Source organism: Streptopelia decaocto (genome assembly GCF_964273445.1).
Source record: "Streptopelia decaocto genome assembly, chromosome: 5".
NCBI classification, from domain to species: domain Eukaryota; kingdom Metazoa; phylum Chordata; class Aves; order Columbiformes; family Columbidae; genus Streptopelia; species Streptopelia decaocto.
Genome location: NC_138659.1, coordinates 55,190,115 through 55,214,895, shown reverse-complemented (window position 1 = coordinate 55,214,895; position 24,781 = coordinate 55,190,115). Strand labels below are relative to the sequence as shown.

At 36.7% G+C, this 24,781-nt stretch overlaps 1 protein-coding gene across 1 annotated transcript; it reads right to left on the bottom strand.

Moving 5' to 3' along the window:
* Window positions 1-1,377: 1,377 nt before the first annotated feature.
* LOC309440372 (protein FRA10AC1 homolog) lies at window positions 1,378-24,715 on the bottom strand. Its single transcript, XM_082053950.1, has 14 exons — window positions 24,582-24,715; window positions 20,642-20,718; window positions 19,316-19,408; window positions 19,194-19,239; window positions 18,402-18,478; window positions 17,636-17,719; window positions 17,197-17,281; window positions 11,956-12,001; window positions 7,401-7,514; window positions 6,368-6,410; window positions 4,772-4,896; window positions 4,117-4,155; window positions 2,616-2,700; window positions 1,378-2,148 (listed from the first exon to the last, which is right to left on the bottom strand). The coding sequence occupies exons 1-14, from the start codon at window positions 24,612-24,614 to the stop codon at window positions 2,106-2,108; spliced, it is 990 nt and encodes a 329-aa protein (XP_081910076.1). The 5' UTR covers window positions 24,615-24,715; the 3' UTR covers window positions 1,378-2,105.
* Between the last annotated feature and the right edge of the window lie 66 nt (window positions 24,716-24,781).

Below are 24,781 nucleotides of genomic sequence, written 5' to 3'. Positions count from 1 at the left end.
CTGCTCTTGAAGAATGGGAGGTTCCTCCATCCTTCTACTCCGGTCTCACGAAGCTGGTTCTTCCTGCAGATGAAGGAAGGAAAAGGGCTAGTGTTTTATGCACAGATCTGAGTATTTCACTGGAACCAGTTCCACATCTAAGGGGAGACAGATGTCAAATGTAATTCCTGCAACAAACGAGCCTGACGGGCAGACTCAATCCTACCACTTTCTTCCCCCTTTCAAGAAAGCAGACCCATACCTTTCCTTCTCCAAAGGGCCCTCAACATCCACAGAGAAGGGAGAATGATTGAATGATTTGCCATATAACATACCTTTCTAAGAATGCTCTATGAATGTAGATACTGTGTACAAATATCACCCAAAATTGAAGGAATCCACACACATAAAAAAATTCATTTATTACATCCTTATTTATAAATGGGCCAAATATTTTATGCAGACTTGGTTATGACATAAAACTGGGTGTCATGTATTATCTTGTGTTTTAAACGCTGATACTAAAGTAAGCTATTTCAAAGTTGCTTGATCATCTGATTTTATTCAAACTGTATTAAATGTTATATTTAATATCTATACTGTACCTTTTCATAACTGTATTTTGAAGACCCAAAGAGGAGTTAGTTAACCAGAACACATCATATACACTACTTGAAGCAACAAATATAGCAACACATTTGACAAAAGCCCCTTTGGGCAAGTTGCATACATGTAAGCAGATTGCTGCAGATTGGATTTGACTCTCAACCAAGCTTGCATGATGACAGAGAATTAAGCTTTAAATCCACCTTCTTACCTAAAGAAGCCTTCACGCAAGGCTACGTTTATTTCTTGCTCAAGGACACCCTAAATATCTCCTTGTACTGTCATCTATTACGTAAGTACAAACTGTTTAAAATGTAATTATGTTAAGTAATATTTGTAAATAGAGTTCTCAACTTATTCATATGAGTTCATGTAAAATGTTAATAAATAAACCGCAACTATCTCTGCTGTTACACTTTCCACATTAAATACTTTTAATAAATACTTTCTATAAATGTATCTACAGTGGGAAGTACTTATAGAAAATATTTTTTATACAACATTAACTTTCCTCAGATTAACAGAAACATGAGAAAAACTTGTCCTTTATATTCGAAGTAATTTTAATCTGACAAAGAAAACGGCCACTGTAACTATTAATGTGCAGACCATTTCTTTGGAAACATAAAGAAAGCTTGAAGTTGTATGGCAATTTGAAGAGGAAGACGAAGTAGGTTTCTCAAGCAATATACATTCCTTACTTGTATATTTAGGATTACACTTTAAAAGAAGGATTAACATTCAATCAATGTTAAGGAGATCAGAAACCACAGATAGCATACAAGTCACATGTACATTCCCAGTAGAAAGCCACACACTTTATTTATATCAAAAATTTCACCAACCAACCAGATTTTTATAAGTGGAATTATCAGTCACATCATATTATAACTGAAACTTAAAGTCACAATGAACTAAACTTCTCTAAGGAGCAGGGGAAGCATTTCACATATGGTTTACTTAATTAAAGCAAAATACAGATATGATAAAAACTGAACTTCTCCAATAGCATTTCAAAATACTTACAGAGACTAATACCTGAATATTGAAGTCTACATGACCAATAAATTTAAGGCTATTAACTTGTGTTTAATAAATTAGAAATATGAATATATTAAAGTGTATGGCTTTAAACTAATAACAGTATCTTCCAAGATGCCCCTTTACAAAAATCTGACAATAACTGAACTTTGGGATAAAATAAAAAGCAGCCACCTTCCTTAATGTAATGTAAATAAACTATATTCTTGTTTGTTTACATCCTTCCTACTTTTAAGTCTGGGTGCCACATATCTTTTGCACTGAATTGAAAAAAATATTTATTTTATTTCATCACAAGAAAAATGAAGTTGTTACACCTGAAGCCTTCTATAAAGACAAGCTGCTGAGATGGTCCCTCTGAGTGACTGCAGAAGAGGTATATTGGCACAAAGAGGTCTCTGATCCCTAATTATGACCAGATTTCCACACATGAATCTTGGCAATTCATGAAGAAGTTGAGCCCACATCGATTTCAAGTTTCAGAGAAACAAGTCTTGAAAATACTCATCAAACTCCTCCTCCCTGTTAAAAAAAAAAAAAAAAAGAAAAAAGAAGTCAAAGGAAGTTCTGCTTTGGATCTGTACCTAGGAGATAATCTTTGTTTAAAAAGATTCAGTAGACTTCTGATCAGAATTTGTATCCATATAAACCATTTTGGCTTATTCAGTACATTCCAATACCCTCCACATTTCCCCTTCTGTGTGACAGCAGTGAGTTGGCTGTTCAGGATTTACTTCTAAGATAGTTAAGGGTACAGAAGGGGGTAAGACAGCAGTGGCACAGTAGTGGCTTGTCAAAGGCGTCTCCTCCAGTGTTGTGTATGTCTCCTCTTTAGAAAAAACACACTTAGGTTCACTATATGGAAGAAGATCTGACACAATATTACATGTCAGAATATCCATTGAAGGACTCCAGAAAAATCTCTGCCTTTTCAGTTTTGAATGGACACAGTACGTTTTACTGCTACAAGTTCACTAGATCAAACTAACCGTGATTTTTCATCTGCTTCTTGTAGAGGACCTTTCCAAAAGTCAGAATCAGAGGGACCATCTTGTGCATTGCTGTTATCTGAATCTGTTAAAAAATAATTAGAAGTGCTAATGAAATACATTTTAATTTTTTTTTTAAGACAGTATAATGCTAGGAACAATGTTTAATTGTAACCAGGAGAATAAAAAGAACACTTTGCTTTGCATAAAGTAAAAAATGAAAACATTTTCTGATATTATTCAATACAGCATCAAAAAGACTCTTGGACCTCATCTGGGTGTTCCTGCTCCGGCAGGGGGATTGGACTGGATGATCTTTCAAGGTCCCTTCCAATCCCTGACATTCTGTGATTCTGTGATATCATGAACTAATATTTTGGCCAAATTTAACAACAAACATGTCAGAACACTGATCCTGACACACCAGCAGCATACCACTTTGTTCCTAAAAGTAAGGGTTTATAATCACAAGCACCAAATCACAATACAGTTTCAACTCATGGTATTAAGTGCATCAATTACTTCTACTTGAATGACAACTTTTATCAATGGTAACTTACCAGTGAACTGGTCAGAAAACATGGGTTACTGCATAACTGTTTTGTGTAAGTATTCAGAAGGAGTGAAATGCAAAAAGAAAATCTGATTATCAGAAATATGCCACGACCTAAAAAACCCAATCTTCCAACAGAGCTTCCCTGACAAAACAGAGACTTAGGGCACAGTCTGAGGCATAAGTGAACAGCTGCAGGTTTTCCTAGGAAAACATAGGTGCTGAGAACATTCCTAAGAACATGTAGCACAACAGAGCAATCAGCAGAAACACTCAATCCCTTCTGAACAGCCTGCAGCAAGAATGGGTGTGACCCGGAGATGGGGTTTGCTTCACCAGAGAAGAACCTGGGGCTGGAATGAGAGACAGAGCCAGGCCAGTGCCCAGGGAGCCCCGAGCGCCTCCACCTGCAAACAGCCGGCCTCTGAAGTGGAAGCTGGAAAACACTTCAGTTGAAGCCTGGGATTTATTTAAAATCTATTTTTTTTTTTGAGTAGACTACATATTAGTATCATTCCCTGAAAGGAGACGTAGTAGTTATTATATTGGAAAAGTACTTTCTTTATATGGCACACATTACACAGCATAAATTTGCATAACTGGGCCCATGCAATTATTAATAATGTACCTATTTTTGCCCTCTCTACTCTTTTCTGGAACAACCCGACCTCTCATTTTTATGATTATTTCCACTCTGTTATCTGCCTACATTTTTATTCCTTACTTAAACTTAAAAGATTCCCTTCTTAAAATTCCTTACACTTTTTCTCCAAGAATTTGTAATTTTTTGGACCCTTCTTATCTCTGCTTGTTTTCACAGAGCATTCTTATGATCTTATAAAATATCAAAACTGCCAGTGAATAAAACTAAGACTAATGACAAATGACCATGAAATAACACAACTTACTACAAAAACATAAAAAGCAGAAGATATTAAAATACTTTACCTTTATCAGAATTATCTGAATCTTCTGAAGAAACCTCATCTGGAAACAAACACCATTTAAAAATCATAAGCTTATTTTGGTTTTATCTGTTCTCCTAAATTGTTTACAAGGATATTTCTATCCCACTGTACTACACATAAGCACGTGCAGATGCACCCAGCACACATGAAAAGCAAGCAAGCAAACACAGAAGTGAAAAGATTTTTTTTGCACGAGTTCAAAGGTCATCAGTTTGAGCTCAAATACATTATCCAGAGATCTGTGGTGTAAAAAGGTTATATAACATTTCCAAAAGGCTTCCAACCCCAAAGCCTTAAGGAATTAAATACTTCACAACCCTTTATGGTATGCAATGCCCAATTCTTCAACATATTTTCCTTGCAACGCATACTTTTCAAAAGGCTCTCCCTCTCTGTAAAATATAAGAAATTTATCTTTTATTTCCCTCCAAATTTATATTTTTTGTGCATCTAGGAAATTTTACCTAAGAAATTTATTGTTTTAACTACCTGTGTTACACAGTCAAGAAAGCTACATATCTACATTTATACATAACTACATATCTATATCTATCCATATATAGCTATAGCAAAACAATGACTCCACTAATATATTTGAATATGTTAAAAATTGACAGTCTAAAATTTAAATTTACCTTTATGGGTCTTTTTTTTGGACTTCTTTTTTGCTGACCCAGATAATTTTGTCTTCTTAATTTTTGGTTCTTTAGAGTTTGGTGCAGATGTGCCCCTTTTCTTGCGTGCTTTGACTTCTTTCCTCCTTTAAAAAAATGAATGTACATCTTCTGTGTTACATGTTATATGTACTCCTCAAGCAAGAGTAGATCATAAGTATTTAATTAAGTCAGACAGTTGTCTTTTTTTTTTCCCTGAAACTTTTTACTAGGTAAACTGAAAAAAATTAAATTAGTTAAAATGAGAAGTGCTATAGAAACACTAGAGCTCTGTAGCTAAAGACAAAGGACAGGAAATGCTCAAGGTGCTAAAATGACACTGATGCAGGCAACAAAACCAGTGAATTGGCAACCACGGAGTAAAATAAAAAATTATTAAAAAGTAATTTTATGACATGCCAATTTCCTATTGATATTGAAATCTTATTTTTTTCTTTTACCAAACAATTCCGTACATGTAATGAGAAAAACACAGGTTTTGAAAAATATTTTCATATTTGATAGTGACAAAACTTGAGGCAGAAGAATCTCACGCCTAAGAACCTGCTGCAGAGTAACAACCCATGTATTTTATTTTCAGCATTACTTATATAGACTTACTGTATAAACATAGGGTTTTTCCTGCTTCTCTGCACAAAGAATTCACTAAATTTTTTCAAAATATTACTCCACAGTTGATAAAGTGTTTGACTCTGCTTATTCTGAATTCAAGTGGTTTTACAATTTTACTTCCAAACAGAAGCAAGACAAATCAAACTAATCTCAGTTAGGTAACTCTCCTTCTTAATATGTGCCTACACAGTGCTTTAACGAAACTGAATATTAATTAACTTTTAAAATAGGTTAATTAACTATCTCAGATATATCCATATAGATGCACCTTTGATCTGTGTTACTTTGAAAAAGAAATCATTATTTCCTAGCTGAAAGGTTTCCCTTTCATATCCTTTTCAGGTAATTGTACAGCTTAACTACTGAGCTGTTCAACGACGTTTATGCCACATCAAGATTCAGAAAATCATAAAACCTGAATATCAATAGATGTGGAATTCAGTAAGATTATAGATAATGATAATATTAAAACCCCAAATCTTAATGCACACATTTTATAGGTTCAAAATTCACTATTTTCCTCTCCTATTAATAAGTGATTCTTAAAGAAGAACAAATACTCAGAGTTTCAAAGCACAGTCATGTGACTGACACAGAAACCCACTGTTTCTAAGAAATCAAAAGCATTCCAGTTCTTAGCAAGAGGGAAAATAAAAAACAGTGTTGTGCATAAACTTCCAGAAAATAATCACAGGGCTGAAATTAAGCAACGAAAACTTGTGTGGCAACAGGATTCTTCCAGTTTGAGGGGTTTTGTACTTTCATTAGCAAAACAATAACTCTCAACGGCTGTCAAGACAGTGACTTAATAACTCCAGATCTGCATCTATTTCAATACAAACAAAGTCCTTAATCATCTAACTGAAGTCCTCCCTCTATTTGTTGTTCATCATAACTGTTATCTATCAATAACTCAGTCCCCATATTTCCAAAATATTTCATTACCGGTGATGAAAGTTTAGTTTGTAGGAACATTCTGGACATACTCCTAAAAAAGAGAACATGAAAACATTACACCCATATATGATAAGCATAATTAACAAAACTTATTAATACATATATAAAACTAGATAGAACACTATCTTCTAATTTCAGTAGCTTTTCCTTCAAAACAAAAGTTACAGTGTAATTACAGGCAGGGTTGACAAAAATAGCACAAGAAAAGTCTTCAAAAAGTATTTCACTAAACCTGGAGAAGGATGACAAGTTAAGCACTGGCAACTCTTCATCAAAAAGTATCAGTACTTATCATGCACAGATATTCCATTTTATGGATCAAATTGTTCTACAGTTACACTGAAGACCTGTAAGTCTCTTACAGCTTTGCCAGAGAACAAGTGCCACCACATGGAGTGTCTTGTGTACAAAAGAGAAAAGCACCATTGACTTGTTTAACACAAAATAACTGTGTAAACTGCAGTAAGTTTAATTATCTGATGAACATATCAAAATGTTCACCATATTGAGTAAGAAAATCCCACTCAAGAGACAAGACTGGAAAAGGAAGTGATTTAATTAAAGTTAGAATTTTTGGAGGAAAACATAAGTATTAAAAATAAAATTAGTTGAGCTGAAGGTGTGCAAGAAGTTGTCTGGTTCAAAGCCCTAAAATCTCCGAAGCCACATAATTGATTAAGCAATGACAATGATGAAACCCTCCTTGTAATGCAGTGTTGTCAGTTAAAACCAGACATGCTTGTATACAAAAGAGCTTCTAATCAGTTCTTCTAATTTTACGACACTACCAATTACACAGCATGAAGCTCTCAGACTCATCTATAATGATAATAGCCATTCTCTCTAAATCAAGACCATCATACTATCTGCAATTAACTTAACAAAATTATCTCCTGTTCAGCATTTTCCATTTGGCATGAGCTAATATAATTACTTATCAGTGGGTCTCACTTGATAAGCTTTTAAAGCACAAGATATTTGTATTCTTTTAAGTGTACATATCCTTGAAGAGCTGACTTACTCAATTTCACAAGTGCATTCTTCTTTTCACCATGTTCAACGTAACCAAAATTCACCTCCCAGCTCTTCAGGCCTTCTTTCTCATCACAGTGCTTATTTCCACAGGAAAACTGACCTTTAAAGATGTCAAAACCAGCAAACTGTGGTTCAATGATTAACAAGCATAGGTTTGGCGTTATATTCAGTTTTGCTCAGTTTTTGCTTTTTCTTTTCTATTTCAAATAAAAAAGCTCAAATACGAAACAATGACAGATAATGACAGAGCAAGTAATCATACTTGTCTAATATTGCATCTTTGCAGAAAGAACATAACTTGAAAGTATATGTTATGAAATACTAAGCCTAATACTGAACTCTGAAGAAACTGATGTCAAATTCTGTATCTTAAATGATTACTTAGCAGAGGCTGATGGATCAAGAGATGCGATTCAGACATCTATCTTTAATGACATCAAACTATTTAAAGTATCATGTATGCACAAAATTAAGAGATCCATTGTTCTTATTACCTTACTAGTCTAGCTGATATACTGGACACACAATTTGTATTCTAATGACTTCCCATAAACATTTTACTTTTCTTTTAAGAAAAGGAAATCCAATTCTACAAGAAACTATATGGCAGCTTTAAAAGTTTCCTTGGGTTTATTACGCTAAATACAACACTAATCTTAAAACTATCTGCACATAACCAACGTTGTTTACACCACTGGGTTCCCAATATTGCAGCTATAAAGATACATATATTCCCTTTGCAGGAGACCGATTTATATGCAGAACTGGCAGTAAGGACGTGCATTAATAGGCTCACGAGCATGACTGCTGGTGAACGATTAACCTCAGAACATTCTGCTTAAGCTGCTAACTAATGGATTGGCAGTGTCCTCAGATACTTCAGTTCTGCAATGTAAAATCACTTGCAATGCTAACATTTGAATCTAAAAAAATCCCCAGGACTCCCTTTTTAAAAAAGTTTCAAATTAATAGACATTGAATATGTTTAAGCCTATGTAAGCTATGGCTATCAGTACCCTCTGTCATCAGCAATAATTTGTATACTTTATAAAGTAAAAATCTACAAGGCAAGATTTATGCTACACAAAACTTCTTTGAACTTAACTAGACTCTGTTTACTTCACATCTTCTCAAATAAAACCCTAAAACAAACCCAGAAAAATAGGCAGAGAGTAAAGACAGATACATGAATTTTATTTATGTTTAGCTGCTCTTTACAGTATGTAAAATCAATTTTTGATATTCTACATTTGGATGTGAAACTGGGTATGTTTACAAGAACAAAGTTGGAACAGAATCTTCAGAGTGCTAAGGCAAGCAATGAATTCTTGGGTAAACCAGAACTTGACTGCATAAACCACCATAATTCTGTGCCCTTGCACATTCACTTGCATTTATGATTATCTAAATATTTTATATCATGGTGAGGTTTTTTTTAGTAGACCCCTGCTCCATGCCATACCCATGTACAGACAGCCATGCTTCTCTTACCCTCCTTTCATGCTGCAATCCCCACAACACATATTCAAGTGTTTACTTGAATATAGAATTCTACTCTTTCTGAAGGCTTTTTCAGTAGGATTTACCACTTTAGTATATCTGAATGTCATAGAAGCATTAAAAACCATATTTCTGTGAAGAGATCATTATAATCCCCATCATGTATATGAAGAACCAAAATCAAAGGGAACTACAGACCAGATTATTCAGTACTTGAAAAATGATTTTTCCCACAGTTATATGTCCAAGAAAAGTAGACACAGAATCCAGGGTGCCGTGTGGACAGTTACCTCATTTAATCAGCAAGAAAACTGTATGTCCAAATTCCATTTCTGTCTGAAGTTCTGTCACCTTGCTAGGAGCTGCAGGGAAGTTATTGCCTTCGTGTTCAGAATTATAACTCCTATAATCTGGCTGTTAAATGTGTGCTTTTGAATACTATTAACGCCTTTTGCTTCTTGAAGAAGAGCAGAATAGGTGGAAAATACCAGTACTATAAGCTAACATACTAAGGAAATCCAGTAAGTCAAAAGACTGATTCTAATGCATTTTGTTCAGAGCTCAGATGTACCAGACAGGTACACAGACACATGGAGCACCATCCAGGTACTGACACCCTGCCTATTTTCCACGGAGGAAGTTACACAGAAAAGAAAATTAATGGAAACAGGTTGGGAAGAACATTTGTTTAAATGCATATGATATGTGCATTTATATATATATATATAAATATTTCATATATTTTATAAAATAGGCTAAGAAAGACACTTTTAAGTGAAACGTTAGTTTAATGAAATAGTGGAAAAAATGGAGTAGATCAATTAGCAGGTATTAAACCCTATTTTGCCAAATAATATGTCTGGCTTGAGTATTTTACTAATTAATTTACAAATTCAAATAAGTAGAAAACAGAAAATATACCCGCATGTTCAGCTTGCTTTCTGCATATTGCTGAAAAAGTCCTATTTCACCTCTACCAATGAACTTTCTACCAGTATTCCTACAGAAAACTTCTACCACTCTTGCCTTTGGCCTAAAATACCTTTTATTTTAAAATTTTATGCCATATCTTACTACTCATCCTTTGAAAGTAGAGAAAAAGTGCTTGGGACTGCATTGGGTATTTTTTAAATAGCTGAAAAGCTTTTCAATTTAAGGATTTATTTTAAGACCAACTACCTCATTTAAAGTAGGGTTTTTACCTTAAGATTTTAATTAAGAAAATGCCCATTTTGTGGAACCATTAATTGAAACTGGCAACATATTAAACCATTAACTGCCATTAAGGTTATATTTTAAATTTCACGAGATACAACAGCAATCTCCAGTATAACCTCCTTTCAAAACACCTATGGGAAAATATTGGAGTGGGAAAGAAAAGAAGAGGAAGAAACAATCTGGTATTTACAATCAATTACATAGTGGATACCTCTCCTTTCACTCATCCTAACTCTTCTTCTCCATGACCTCTCAAGGACAGACACTGAAAACAACCAAATATGAGTAACCCACTCCTGTGTTCCCTTCTTAGCACACCCCAAAGCACAGCACAGTGCACCAGCACTGGCTCTCATTAACGTGGTTATTGTCACAGCTAAAAGAAGCACGTGCTCTCCGTTTTTTGATGTGAATTTATCAGACAGGTAGGTATTACTGCTCTATTACATTTAGTTAAAGCCATTTACACTACTGATTTATACTTAAAAATATCAAAAGAAAGGCATTAAAGATTCACACTTTTTAAAAATAACAGTTTGAAACTGCACTTGAAAAGTGCATCTAATACACCAGATAAGGTTGAATTCTTGCGCCCCTTAGTGGTGAAAGATTCTATTTCGCAATTCTCACGTACCAATTGTACATTTTCCATTCAGATTTCATTAAAAAGCTTAAAACATAATTCTGCACTTCCCCCCACATTTTAAACATGGAGAACCAACCATTAAAAGTGCAATACAGCTTTACCTTTTTTCCCCATGAAGACATAAATTGTTCCTAAGTTACTAATTTCTCATTTAATTTTAATTATCTTTTAAAAGCGTTCAATAAAGCATATAGCTATATCAAATGTAACTATCTCTTAATGTAATCTGTAGTGCTGAATGCAACATATGACTAAACTACCTTTAGAGCTTTCATCTTTCTAGCTTAAAACCCTACCACTAATGTTCACACTTCCTTCTGTGAAATGTGATTGAATTTTTTGTTTTAAAACAAGTGTATTTCTAACTTCTTGTAATACATTATAATAAATATAGCCGTCTACAGGACTGTTCTGATGCATAGCACTGCCCCATGCAATTTTCTTACGCGTGCATGCATGACTTCTGCAAAGAGTACACACGTATGAAGATCCACCCACAGGGAGAGCGACACATTCACACCGTGTTCTTGCTCGTCCAGCTACTTGAAAAAGTCCCTGTCCCTGGGCCAAGGAATGGGGACCCTGTGCTAAATCCTAGTAACACGTTGGTAAGAACTTGCACACGGAAGCAGCCAGAATAAGCTACCAATTTAGAAACAAGAATGAAAGACATGACAACCATTTCCACCAATTCCCACTGAAGCTTTCAAAATCAATTTAGCCTAAGACAGACATCACATATGGAACTTTAATTTAAAAGTTAGCATTTTGCAAAACAGCATTGGAGAAACTGTCAAAAAAAATATTTCCTGAGGAAAAGTATCAAGAGATTTCAATTAAAGGTTTCAAAGACTAATGAGGTAACGTAGAATGACTGAAGAAAAGCAGCTAAAAAACATATCCATGAAACTCTACATTGTTAAATGCATTACATTGGTGTTCATTACAAATCTGACCTTGTGAAAATAAATAATATGTTCTCTTAATTTTAATATACGCAGGTGAGTGTGCACTTTAGAGCTACGTGGCATGAAACAGAAAAGTCAGGTCAATTTATTGTCCATTATTATCTGATGAACTTACCGCTATTGTCAAATACTGTCTAACAAAATCATGTCAAAAAGCAGCAAGAAAAGCATCAAGAAGGAACGTAATACAAAATGAAAACCGGCATTACCTTTTCCCGAAATTACTTCTTTCTCATGTCGCCATCTAAATCCAAACTGTTAAGATAAGAACCGAAATTAAGTTGTGAATAGTCAACATATTCAGTAATATAAGGACTAATTTCAGTTGACTGATGTCCTGCATGTGGTTCATTCATTCAGTTGTGGTTTGTAAAATTTAATTTCTTTCTCTATTAATTAAAAATATCTTTCTGCCTCTGCTTTCCAGGATTCCAATTTACACATGCAATTTGAATGCCAGTAGATGCTGAACGGCTTTCTAAAGGCTGCAAAACAGGCAGAAGAACAAATAGGGAAGTAGGATAGACTACTTTACTAGATACTGTAATGCAATTTTGTCTACTCTAAAAACTGAGAAGACCACTGGAATACTGAAAAGTCATACTAGCACACATCACTGCACAGAAGTAGAAGTATCTATTGCTGTGTGTGGTCTTTAATGCTTTAATGTTGTTTATTTTTTTTTTTAAACATAATAACTCTTTATCTGAAGGGCAACAGTATGGAGTTCCCATGCATGAAGTGTTATGTGGTTCAAAGAACATTGGAAAAAACAGGGAAAGAAAAGTTTCGGCTTTTAAGAATGTGCCATACTCTAATATAAATGCTCTGCACCTTAATAACAAGGCTGAAAAAAACAAGCAGAAAGACATTGGTAGCAAAATGTTTTGTTGGCACTGATATTCCCCAAGTCAATATATTACATAAAGATGTCCAAGAAAACTAAAAATGTGTACACCAACAAACTATTTGCCTCTTTAAATGAGCCCACTCATTTTCAAATTGGTATTAAAACATAAACAATGTTTTCACACCCACTGGCTTCACCAGTAAAAAAAAAAACTCACAGGAAAAGATCAGGTTCTGCTGTCATCCTGTATATGATGACAGTGTGCTAAGGCTGGATCAGGCTGTGCTTGGCCTACTCTACAAATCTGCAGTGTGGTCTAAAGTACCACCATACCCCTCCAGTCAAACAAAAATTCGTCAGTTGTAAAAACCAAGAACTGTGCTGAACCGTTCCGTGAAAACAGAATGTAAAATATATCTGCAAATGTAGAATTCATGATGGAAACCAACCACTCCAAAGACTGATGGTAATTGCCTTTGCTCTTTTAAAGGACATTTCTTGTTTTACAGGGTATTTTAATTGTGAAAAGCTTGTGATGCAATTGAAAAATACTGCAAGTTTACAATTAAAAATCAACATTATTTTGGCACCAATTTTGCACATGTGTGCTGCTGGCAATAAACATTAAAAAACAATTTGACCTTATCTGCATGTTTGCTTTTTCAGAGTCCATCTGTTACTTTACCAATCACCAAGCTTTCCATGCTCACTTTTGCTAGACTGAAGTAGACTTTTATACAAATTTTCCCTCACAGTCCGTACTTGACTCAATAAGAAATAAATCAGATTCTATCCTTACAGAGTATTTCTGTAATGATATCAAGAAAAAGAAGCAAAAGAGAAGAAAGGAGGGAGCCAGAACTGCCTGTAGTACATCTAGGACAAAAGTTGTCCTCATCTGCATTAATTTTTGCCAATTGTTCTTCCACCAATTAGTGGAAAAAGACAGAGAGTGGCCAAGACTAAGAAGAAAAAAAACACATAAAAAGCCAATATAAATTAATTCCTCTAAGCTAAAATATCACGAACATATTAAACTATGTAGGAAAATTAAAAATTAAGGTATGCTCTCAAATAGTCCACCTGCAATATTAAGGAATGCAAAAGCATAGTCAGCAGACAGTATTTATTCTGCCTCATCTTCTTTGTTAAGTGGGGTCAACAAGATCCTAAATGAGCTACTTCCACACGGTAGACCAAGATCAAGTAGAACAACTCCAAAATAGATGCTTTATAAGAGTATCAAAAGGCTAACTTGATAAGAAATTATAGTTTTAAAAATGTGAAAGACCATTTAATATCCATAAACAATAAAATTCCCAAATTAAATATGGACTGTGTGTGTAATATGCATTGGCTGCAGCAACAACTAACACGTCCACAGTCACCTCTTCCAGAAAAAAAGAAATGTATAAACTTAGACAACACTGTGGAAATAAACAGCAGATATTTTAAATGTTTTTATTTTCACAGGAAGGCCTCCATGCTGAAAAACTATTACAAAAGTGAACATATTCATATTATCAAGTAGAAAACAAGTTGGCCTAGAAATCTGAAAAATATCTGGAAATAAAAACAGAAGAATAAAATGTATTTTTTTTTAATGACCAGGTGTCAGACAGATTTCATTTCTTAGCAAACAGGAGACATTTCCAATCTATTAACCTACAAAACAAAGCACATAAGATTCTTTCTAGGAAAATAATAGAACAAAGAGAACATTTCTAGCCCAATGCGCAGCAAAGTAAAACTTACATGCAGAGCACTCTCCTTTGCTGCACTGCAAAACTGACAACAGAACTAAACTATCTGACAATACAGAGGGGCATTTATCAGCCTCAGAGCTTGCAGACAAGATGCACTGAACGTTCAAAGACAACCTTGACCTAAAAAAATTCTGATCTACGGAAAATGTAAGGAGTGACAGAAGCATCACAACCAAGAGCTGTCAGAGCACGTTCTTCCAGTGTCTCTAACTACCAAAGCGTCACCTTGGCATTTCTCATTAAAAGCAAAGGATAAGATGATATGTCCTAACTACACAAAGAAAAATGGCATCATGGGTCACAAGGTTCCATATGCCTGCGGTGTCAGCAAGCCCGGTGAGTGCAGGTGTGCAAGCACCAGTGAAGACCCAGCCAGACCAGCCCTTCGGCAGGTGAAGCAGCTGGGGAGCAAGGAGGGCGAGTCGGTCCCCACCAGCCCGCTCTGGGTGTGAGAGCACCTCTGTACCTCTAGGGATGAGAGAATAGGAGGGTCTGCTATGGGACCAGAGGAGTCCCAGCCATCTGTGTGTGTATGTGTGTATCCATGCTTGAATGTGAGTGAAACAGCTTGAACCAGGAAGTGAAATGTGGCTGTGGCCTTGAGGTTTCTATGTTTTGGGGCTTCTTAGTGTTTTCTTTTGAGTTTCAGTCTTTGACAAGGTGTTCTGCTTAGTTTTCAGACCTCAAGAGATCCCCTCCCATGAAACTGGTCCTTATCATTATCCAGTACTTAGGAAAACAGTGTTTTTTCTCAGAAGGGAAGTTTTAAATGAGATCTGAGCTACAATCTCTAGGTAGAGGTCTTCAGAAGAATTAGCTGGCTAGAGAATTTTGGCTAGTAGCAAAACAATTACACCTGTGAAAAGTCAGATGGGCATGTATGTGCAAGTCTCAATCTATGCTATGTGTGTATATATACATATATATATATATATATATATATACAAAACATCAAAGAAAACTGATCTCCAACTTTAATTTGACACCACTTAGCAGGATAGAGAATCACAGAAGAGCCCAGGTTAGAAGGGACCTCAGATGATCATCTGGTCCAACTTTTTGTGGGAAAGGCAGCCTAGATGAGATTATCTAGCACCCCGTCCATCCACATCTTGAAAACCTCCAGTGATGGGGACTCTACCCTGTCACTGGTGAGGCTGTTCCAATGTTCTCGCTGCCAATAATTTCCTTCCTACACCAAGAAGAAGCATCATCATGTAAAGCATCAACAACTATCATATGAAAGACTGGCCAGCTGAGAAGCTTGTAACCCACCGTGCACCAGCACTGCAAAGCAGAAGGTACAAGGGGCTAAAGATATTGAACTTCTAGTTTCTGGAAATGCAGAAAAAGAATCAAGGCATGAAAAATGCGGAAGCACAGACTGCATTCCACTGGTGTGAATGGGAACTGATCAGCAGCCTATTTCTGACTTCCAAGAAAAAAATCTGTTTTGACATCCTTCTCTACCAAACACAGACATGGATAAACCAGTAATAGAGAAAAATCTCAATTTTTCTATTTTTCGAAGAATTTCTAAGAGAGGACTCTCACAGGGTCAGAATGTATTTGAGAACAGAAAACATAACCTAATATAAGAGAACAAATTACATGATACAGCGGAGTTATGCTGACATGGCAATTCAAAAAATATAGGTAATGACTTATAAGCACACAAAGGAATTCGGAGTGACCTCCAAGTCAGGACAGCCACATTTGAAGTCTGACAGGGAAACACTGTTCACACAACACACACACAAAAAAGAAACTGGGGCAGAGCAGTTTCCCACAAAAGATAGCAAACATATGGAAACTTGGCACAATTGCGAAAGAAACAAGATCTGTAAGCATGCTCAAGGGAAAATCAGTTGGGAGGCAGGGCAGGGATTGAGGGATATGAACCAGCTATAGGAAAATAAAATAAAATTTACTCAAAAAAAAGGAGGGAAGACATCCTCGGCATTTCACTTTTTCTTAACTTTTTATTTTTTCTGTACAATTTTTCTTTAGAAGGCTGTCATTTTTTCTGCCTAATATTAGAATTTCAGCCCAGTCTTCGCAAATATTTACCAGTGAATGTTATTTTCAATATTATAAATAGTCTCAAGAACTTCATATAGACACTGTTTGCAGGGCTGGGTTACTATGTGCTAACAACACTAAGAAGCATCTGAGTTCGGGAACACTCTTTGCAAAATCACAATAGAAATTCACATATTCTTTTTGACTAAGAGGTTAGTTAGTCAAAAACGTGGAAAGTACAAAGGCTATTCCAGTTAAGAAGAAAAACTGGTGCTGGAATTGGACTGTTTCTCTTAAGAAATTCTATTTATTTACAAGGAACATATAAATCCTGTTTCCATAAACAGAAAAGAACAACCAGCAAAAGACACTGCTTTACAACACACATTTCCAAAATTGTTTCTGCCAGCATTCAAGTACAAAACTCTCTTTTTAGACTTTTTTTTTTTTTTAACAGTAACATTCCCACGGTTTTTTTAGGCTTCATCTAGTGCCTCTCGCCAGGCAAACCTCTCCAGCCTTTTCTCCTTAACCTCTCTGCATTTTCTGCCTTTCTTACACACACTGTACCTCTTATTAAAACACCACCTGACAGAAACGCTCCTGTTCCCACAGAAGCACATTTTTGGGGCAGAGACAATGCTTGGATTCAAACTGCTACTGCTTATTAAATAACTTGACAGCTTCTCATAACTCTCTTTCTAGGGAAAGGGGTACTAACTTTCTGGTTTCACAACATATCCACAATCATAAGGTAATTTTACAAAAGGACATACATTAAAACCAAGATGATTTACAATAATGAAATGTACCTTATTCTCTTTGTATCTACTGAGATCTGCTATACAGTATTCTTTGAACAATTTATCGTAATACTTCTTTGCAAGCCTCTTCTCCCTATAACACAAGGCATTATTTTTTAATTAAATACCGAACATGATACAATTCATTTTACATTATAATGACATTAGCAAGACAAAGACATTGTTTCATCTGAAGAACACAAGTTGCACGGCTAGAAATGCAACAGAAACACATTCATTGAGCTAAGGCCTAATTTTCATAAAACTGTAAAAATACATCTAATATATATCTACAGTATAAATTAAACTACAGGTCTTTCATTTTTACATACATTAAAGAACAAAGAATGATCACTAGGCATGCACAGAAATTCTTAATTAGTAGCGGACAGCACAAATTTAGTACAAATGATCTCAAAATAACACGTTCTGTAACAGTTCCAGGTACCAATTCATGTCTGCTTCATCATCTTCATTCCACAGGAATCTATGGTTTTCTCTAATAACATCAAGATCCGTCTTGTCATTTTCTCTATAAAAGAACATGTTTTTTTTAGTACAATGTAATATTAAAATGAAAAGTCAGTCAAATAATAATTTGGTAAACATCAGTATGTTACAGTTGTGATCTCCACATCACTACATAGAGGAATATATTGCTATGGAATAAAACTATCAAAAATGCTTTCCCTGGCATGCCTTTTCCCAAATGAAAAATTCACAGTGGAAACACTGGAAACAGAAACATTCACTGAAACAGTGGATGACTTGATCCTGTCTGAAAATACTTTTTATACAAGACAGTAATGTTAGAACACATATAGATAGCTCTAAAGAAGATTATCATTATTCTGGACAATGGTTAGAAATTCTGCACATTTCAGAAGTATTTCAGGTTTTTATTTTGAAGGTACTGCCAGATATCTCCCAACGTACTCTCAATTAATGCTCACCTGTCATCTTTTCTTTTACATAACAAAACAAGAATAATTCAGCTTATGGTAAGTTCTTATGTAAAAAAAATGGTGCAACATGAAACAAGGCAACTCTGTGGTTTGGATATTTAAAATGACTGTAGCTACTATTTGTGACCAAAGGAATTAGTAATTTGATACACAGCCACATCCCCCGCCAAGCAGTAATATATATTTAACAGCTTTACATAACAGAGTAGCTTTGCAGGTAAGAGGGGAAAGATTGCTCATGGTTCTTACCCAGAACGTCGGAAATCCTCCATTTTGCCACCATAGTATAAAATGTAGTCATTCACAAATTTTCTATGTCTTTGATACTGAATAAAACAATTAAGGATTTTTTCAGAAATTATCTTCATTTCTTTTACCATAGTTTAAAACTAAAAAAAAACACTAAAAACTTTTTATATACTTAACAGAAAGAAGTTTTTTTTCTCAAGCCAGTTCAGTAATTTAGAAAAAGAAATTTTTACTTAGAAAAAGTAATTTTACTTAGAAAAAGTAATTTTTACTTAATAACCTCTCATAAAAGCTATTTTCCAAATACAGGAATTCAAGGCAACTGAAGGCAAAACTGAACATGATCTTAAATAATCTTACATTAGAGAACCTGCAGAAGATATTACTAAAGATAAGGTTGTTTTGAATAGACTTTTGAATTAACTAATGCATTCTTAAATTTCCAGCACAGATGCTTTTCTACAGATAATAGCAGCCTTATATAGAATTAAGTTCTGCACAAACTCTACTGAAAGAGCAAAGTGTCTTCGTGCCAGTCTAAACAAAATTCACTGTATAATTTTGTCTCAAACAGGACAAATGAGCATACAGGAAGAATCTGGAAATGCCTCTGCTGAGTAGAGGCATTCTCAGAGACATCTCAGCAACGAAAAGAAGCTACTTTGAAGAATGACTCAGTATCCGATGCTGCACTGTCAACTGCTGTGATAACTGAGAAATCTCAGTGTTTCACCATAATGGATAACCTGTGCCCCATCTTCAAACTTGAAGAAAAATGAAACAGAAGGATACGGCATCCATCGATATCAAGTGAAATCTTCTTTTTCTTGCTTCTTCCCTGTTAATAACAAAAATGTTTGAGTGAAAGCTATCTTTACATTAAGTGAAAAGCTTCTCACAAAAGCTAAAGATACCTATCCCATTCTTCAGCTGCGAATCGTCTGTGAACCACACTGCCTTGTTTTGCTTTTTGAAACGGCTTTCTGAGAAGGTCATCTTCCTTTACACTAAAAGCAGGGGAGAAAAAGGAAGAAAAGTTAGTCAAGAACTTTTCATAAAATAAAATCTCCATATCCCAAACTTTGCATTAACTTGAACAATAAAAACTGTTACATTGCTGGTTTCTCCATGACCAAACCAAAACTTCAGTGAACCCACACAGGAGCCCTCCTGGGGCTGGCGGTCGTGTGCCAGAACCAGGGTAATGATTATATTTATGAAAGGCTCCTCATGGTTAATTAATATTGCACCTATAAAGTGGAACAGTATAATGTGTAATAGCTTTATGAAGAAAATGAAAACTGAACAAAACCAGTCACTGTTTTAATGAAGAACAGCTATATTTATAAAATAAATGGAACAGCAAAATCCCTGCTATTATTCCAGTGATTAATACATGAATTTTTTTCCAAGAATGTAGGCAGACACTACAAAACCCACTCTTTCAAATTTACTACAAAGAAAAATATGCAAGAGTCCTAGGAAAGTTTCCAGAAAACCTTTTTAAATAAAGTCCATTAGCAGAGCAGCAGAGAGACAGGAAAATGTAAGAAAAATACATAATAATGTAGGTAAAATGTTCAGTATGGCGCAGAAAGTGTTGAAGGACTATGATGCCTAAGCAAAATAAATACATAAATAAATAAAAATCTTAATAATATAATGAGATCAGACTACAAAATTCAAGGTCAGTAGTTGTGTGAACCACTGAAAGAACTGGCGAAGGAGATTTTAAATAAGATATGTACAGTAACATTTCAAGGGTGGTGTACAACAAAATTCACCAATTCCCAGGTCTCTTCACAAATTAAATAATAAAAAAGAAGCACCAGTTCTTCACTTCCTCTAAGCAGCTCTTTTATACCTACAAAGCCTGCTGCCACTTGGCCTTTTCTGCCTTGCTCTCTTAGCTGTTCCACATATCCTGATGGATCACAGTAAAGAGCGCAGCCAAACCCCAGCAGTTCATACTAATACTCAGAAAAATGAAACACTCTGCTCCGAGAACTGAGGGGCATATAGACACCAGATGGACATGGCAGAACGGATCTGAATCAGCTGTCCCTGGGAGACGATATGCTTTGGCAAGCTTGACACAACATGATGCAAGAATCAAAGAAACTGATTTTTCAAAACCCTTTTCAACACCAGACTTTACATACCACAGCATAGTCTTCTATACACAGTAATAGGCCATTTGCACAAAATACATAATGCAAAGTGTTAATTCTGTACGTTACCTTTTAGTCTTTTGCACGGACTTCTCTCCACTCTCCTCATCACTAAAATCAGAATCATAGTCTCCATGGCCACGTGCCTGAAAATAACAGACAACACAGTCAATACAGCTGCAAATGTGATATGGACACAGAGTAACTAGAAATCAGTGCTGTGCATCAGGCAGAAATGAAAGAGAGAAAGACCACAAGCAACCAAGTGCAAATTCTCATGTATGTCTAAATCAAACCAAATTCAACAGACAATGCAGAGTATATTCCAAGTAACACAGGGCAAAGACAGACATCATCAGTCTGTCAAAAGATTACTTTATAAATAATTGATATGCAGATGTACCCATATTTAATCTTCACATAGATGCAGATAACTAGAAGTATGATAAACATCTCTGGTCTTTACTTCCAATCAATCTCCCTTATATATAAAAAGGTATTTTTTTCCCAGGAGCTACTCTTTCAGGGGGCCTGGAGGACAGAAACTCATGTGCCCACATTATAAACAAACGAAAATGAGAACCCAAGTTTTTTGGGCTGCGGTACAGCATTTTAGATCATTAGATTTTACACTGGGGTAGTTGGAAAACTGACTGAAATTAAAATATAAAAGAGCAACATGCCTGCAAAAATGTACTATCTAATCACTACAACGTTCCTACCATTAAATTAAACGTTTTTCTCCACACACTTTGGGACTACAATATCAAATTAATGCATATAAGAAAACCAAAATATCCCATTTCTTAATGGCATCAAACAATGAAGCACTGACTGATGCCCAGATGTATCACCTCAATTTTTCAAGGCACAGTTACATGTCCAAGTCTTTCAGCAGAAGCAGTTGCTTAAGTAGATCCCATGTCCTCCCTCACGCCTACTCTGGTACCTTCCTTCCAGTTGCCCAGTTACAGCTTTGAAACTACACATGAACCTGACCAAACAACTCACCCAAGTTACAAAGGATCCTACCCCAAAAAAGATTATTTTAACCTAGGTAAGTTTACCGACAGCCCATCCAGAGTCCCCCAGCCAGCTACACCAGTGAGCTGGAGGGGCAGCACAGGAAGAGAACAATCAGAGCTGGGCACTGCACAAACCAGCACTGACACCAAAAAAACATTTACACAACTGGAACATTTACACAACTGAGGTAAAAAGAAGAGGGATGGTTATTGCACATCTGCACGGGGAAAGGTTCAACACATACTTCCTAAGGATCCTGGTAATTCAGATTGTCAACGAGAAAGGAAACTGGGTTAGAAAAACAGTGTATTTGATTCAGAATTGCTGATTCCTATGTTATCTATAATCACATTCCTCCTAAGACATAAACCTAAGAAAAACAAAATCTGCAAAAAAGATGTATCTCTTCAGGATGATTTTGATGAGGTGCCCTCTCTGGATGCAAACACCTCCCAGAAATGCCATGCTGGACAGCCAACCATATCCTCTACTGATATCAACAACTGGTCTGTATCATGCAGAGTATGTAAAGCACTATCTTCTCACACTGACAGTGAAGGATTGATTTTTAAGATGTTATAAAAACTATTTTTATTAATAATGATGAAATGTACCTTTTTTCCTTGCTTTGATACTAGAATGTCCTTCTGCTCTGGAACTCTTCTGAAGAACACATAGCTCTTATATATGTGTATATTTGAACAAAAGCAAATCAGAACTTTCTGATTTGCCTTTATGTTTTCTATTTCCCAGGAGACACAACATTATTAGTTACCCAAAGAAAAGTGCAGCAGAGCAGATGTCTGCAGCATCTGGTGAAAGTGGGCCTCATGCACTACTAAAACAGCAGCAATGGCACCAAGTCCTCCCAGCACGGTCTCATGATAATCCACAGTGCAGGTCTCCCAGCTGAAGTGGTTCTAATAGCAAGCCTGTCACTACTCTTATGAATGAAGCTTATGTGGTCTCTAAAAAAGGCTGAATACCTTATGAGTGTACATCAAATGCATTTATACTTGGCCTCTAAATTTTAAAAATATCATGGTAATCCAGGAATGTTTTAAACAGCAAAAGTAATACTTCCCAGATGAACACTGAGAGCTTCCTTCATACTCAAAAGGGGAGAAAGTCCAAGCCAACACAATGTGCATGAAAGTCAACATGAGACAGATGAAGTATAAAAACAGGCAAGAAGATAAAAGTTTGAATAAAAGGAGATTTTCCCAAAGCAGTTGCCCTTGGATGATGGGCCCCAGGAAAGAAGTAGATATACTCAGTAATCAGCTCCCAACTACAACAACAGCAGCTTTTCTTGCATCTCCAACAGAGTCATACTGCAGGGCAGTCAGAAGCTGATGAGTGCCTTTTGGAAAGCTACGTCAAACAATAATCCCATATAAGGAAAACGTATTTAGTATTTAACTATAGTAAAACAGGGGCAGATACCAAAGCTTTGTGCCCAAGCTAGTAGATTTTAGAAGAGGCATGTGTAGACAGACATGCAAATTGTCAAGAAAATTTAAAATAACTACGTTCAATATTTGATAAAACCTTTAATATAATCTTCACTTTGATGGCATTTGTCAGAAAATGAGGATGCTTTTCGTAAACTAGTACGTTAACTGCCAAATATTTTATCAAACCATGAACGTGAAAGCTACATAACTCAAATGCTACAGTGTGTTTTGTTTGTTTCACCAACTTCAAACGCTTTTTACCCAAACAACAAAACAAAGTGAAACCACAAAACTAAAACAAGTAACAATATGCTTTGGAATACATCTAAATCACTGACATTTAAGTAATCCAAACATCTTGAATTAATAGCAAAGCAACTGGAGACAAAACCAAGCCCACTAACTTAGCGCTCCTAAAAAATGGGAACTTGAAATCACAGCAAATGTACAAACACTGTAGGCAACTGAGGACAGACAGAGGAGATGTCAACTGTTGATGTCAGGACACCATGGACTCTCCAGCTCTACATTCACAGGAGGTATTCGCATCCAGAAAAGGCACATCCTTTAACCCTCTCCACTGGGCTAAATGCACACTAGTGAAATGGACACATCATAGTTCATGTTGACTCCTGTTCACAACATGCAGCTGAACAGAAAAAAGGCAGTTAAAGCAAAGGCAAAACAAACCTACACACAAAATCGCAACTTGTGCCTCCTGACCTCAGCCCTGATCTTGCTGCTCCCCTCACAAGTGTCACTCCCATCCTTTCCTTGATCTGCCCAGCACACAGGCCTGTGCTCATGTTTGCTCACAGACTGGATGTGGCCCAAAACAGACAGAAGGGCTCATTTTGCTACAAACAAACTACTCTGGGAGGGGCTGAAAGGAGTATGGGGATCTGGAACGGGATCCTGGAACTGTCCCGGCTGGATAAAGGGTGCCACACGGAGACTCAGAATGTGTCACTGATGTCGTCTTGAAGGCTTTGTAACCTCACTTGAGGGAAAAACCTGAGAGCAAGTACAAATAGCTTCAAACCTATCCTTCCTTGTAAAACTTGCTACAAGGAATGGTTGCATATACTGTACAGTGTACACCTCTAACAAAGAGAAAGGACATCCACAAGATACTGCCCTTTATTAAAGCTCTAAAACGATGAAAGGAGAAGTGTGAGTAGAAGGGAGGTAACAGCAGACCACGGGAGTGAAGACTAGAGCTTTGTGGGGCTCCATAAAGAAAAAATCACACGGAAAACCGGCCCGTGAGGGTCCCACACGGCCTCCGAAGCCCTTCTCATGCCCCACAAGCCGCGCAGCCCTACCCCGGCCTGCTGCGCGGCCCAAAAGCCCGTCCCACCGCCCCTGGAGCGGCCCTCGGGCGGCCTGGCCCCTTCTCCGCACCGGCACGGCCTGGTCGCGCCGCCCCGATAGAGGCCGCGGCCTCTGCCGAGGCCTGTCCACCGCGCCACCGCCCGCCCCTGCCGGGCCCTCTCCTTCCGTCCCTCCCCCCGGGCCCCACTCACGGCCGCGGAGAGGCGCAGCTGGCTGGGCACCATGGCGGCGCGGCCCGCCCGGTGGGGGCAGCTGGCTGGGGAAACTGGCCGCCCGGTCCCGTTCACCGGCCGCGGCGCTGCTCTGGCGGCCGCTCCCGCCCGCCCCTCCCGGAAACCGGGGCCAGAGGCGGAGCGGGGCCGCGCCGGGGCTGCCTCCCTCTCTCCCGCCG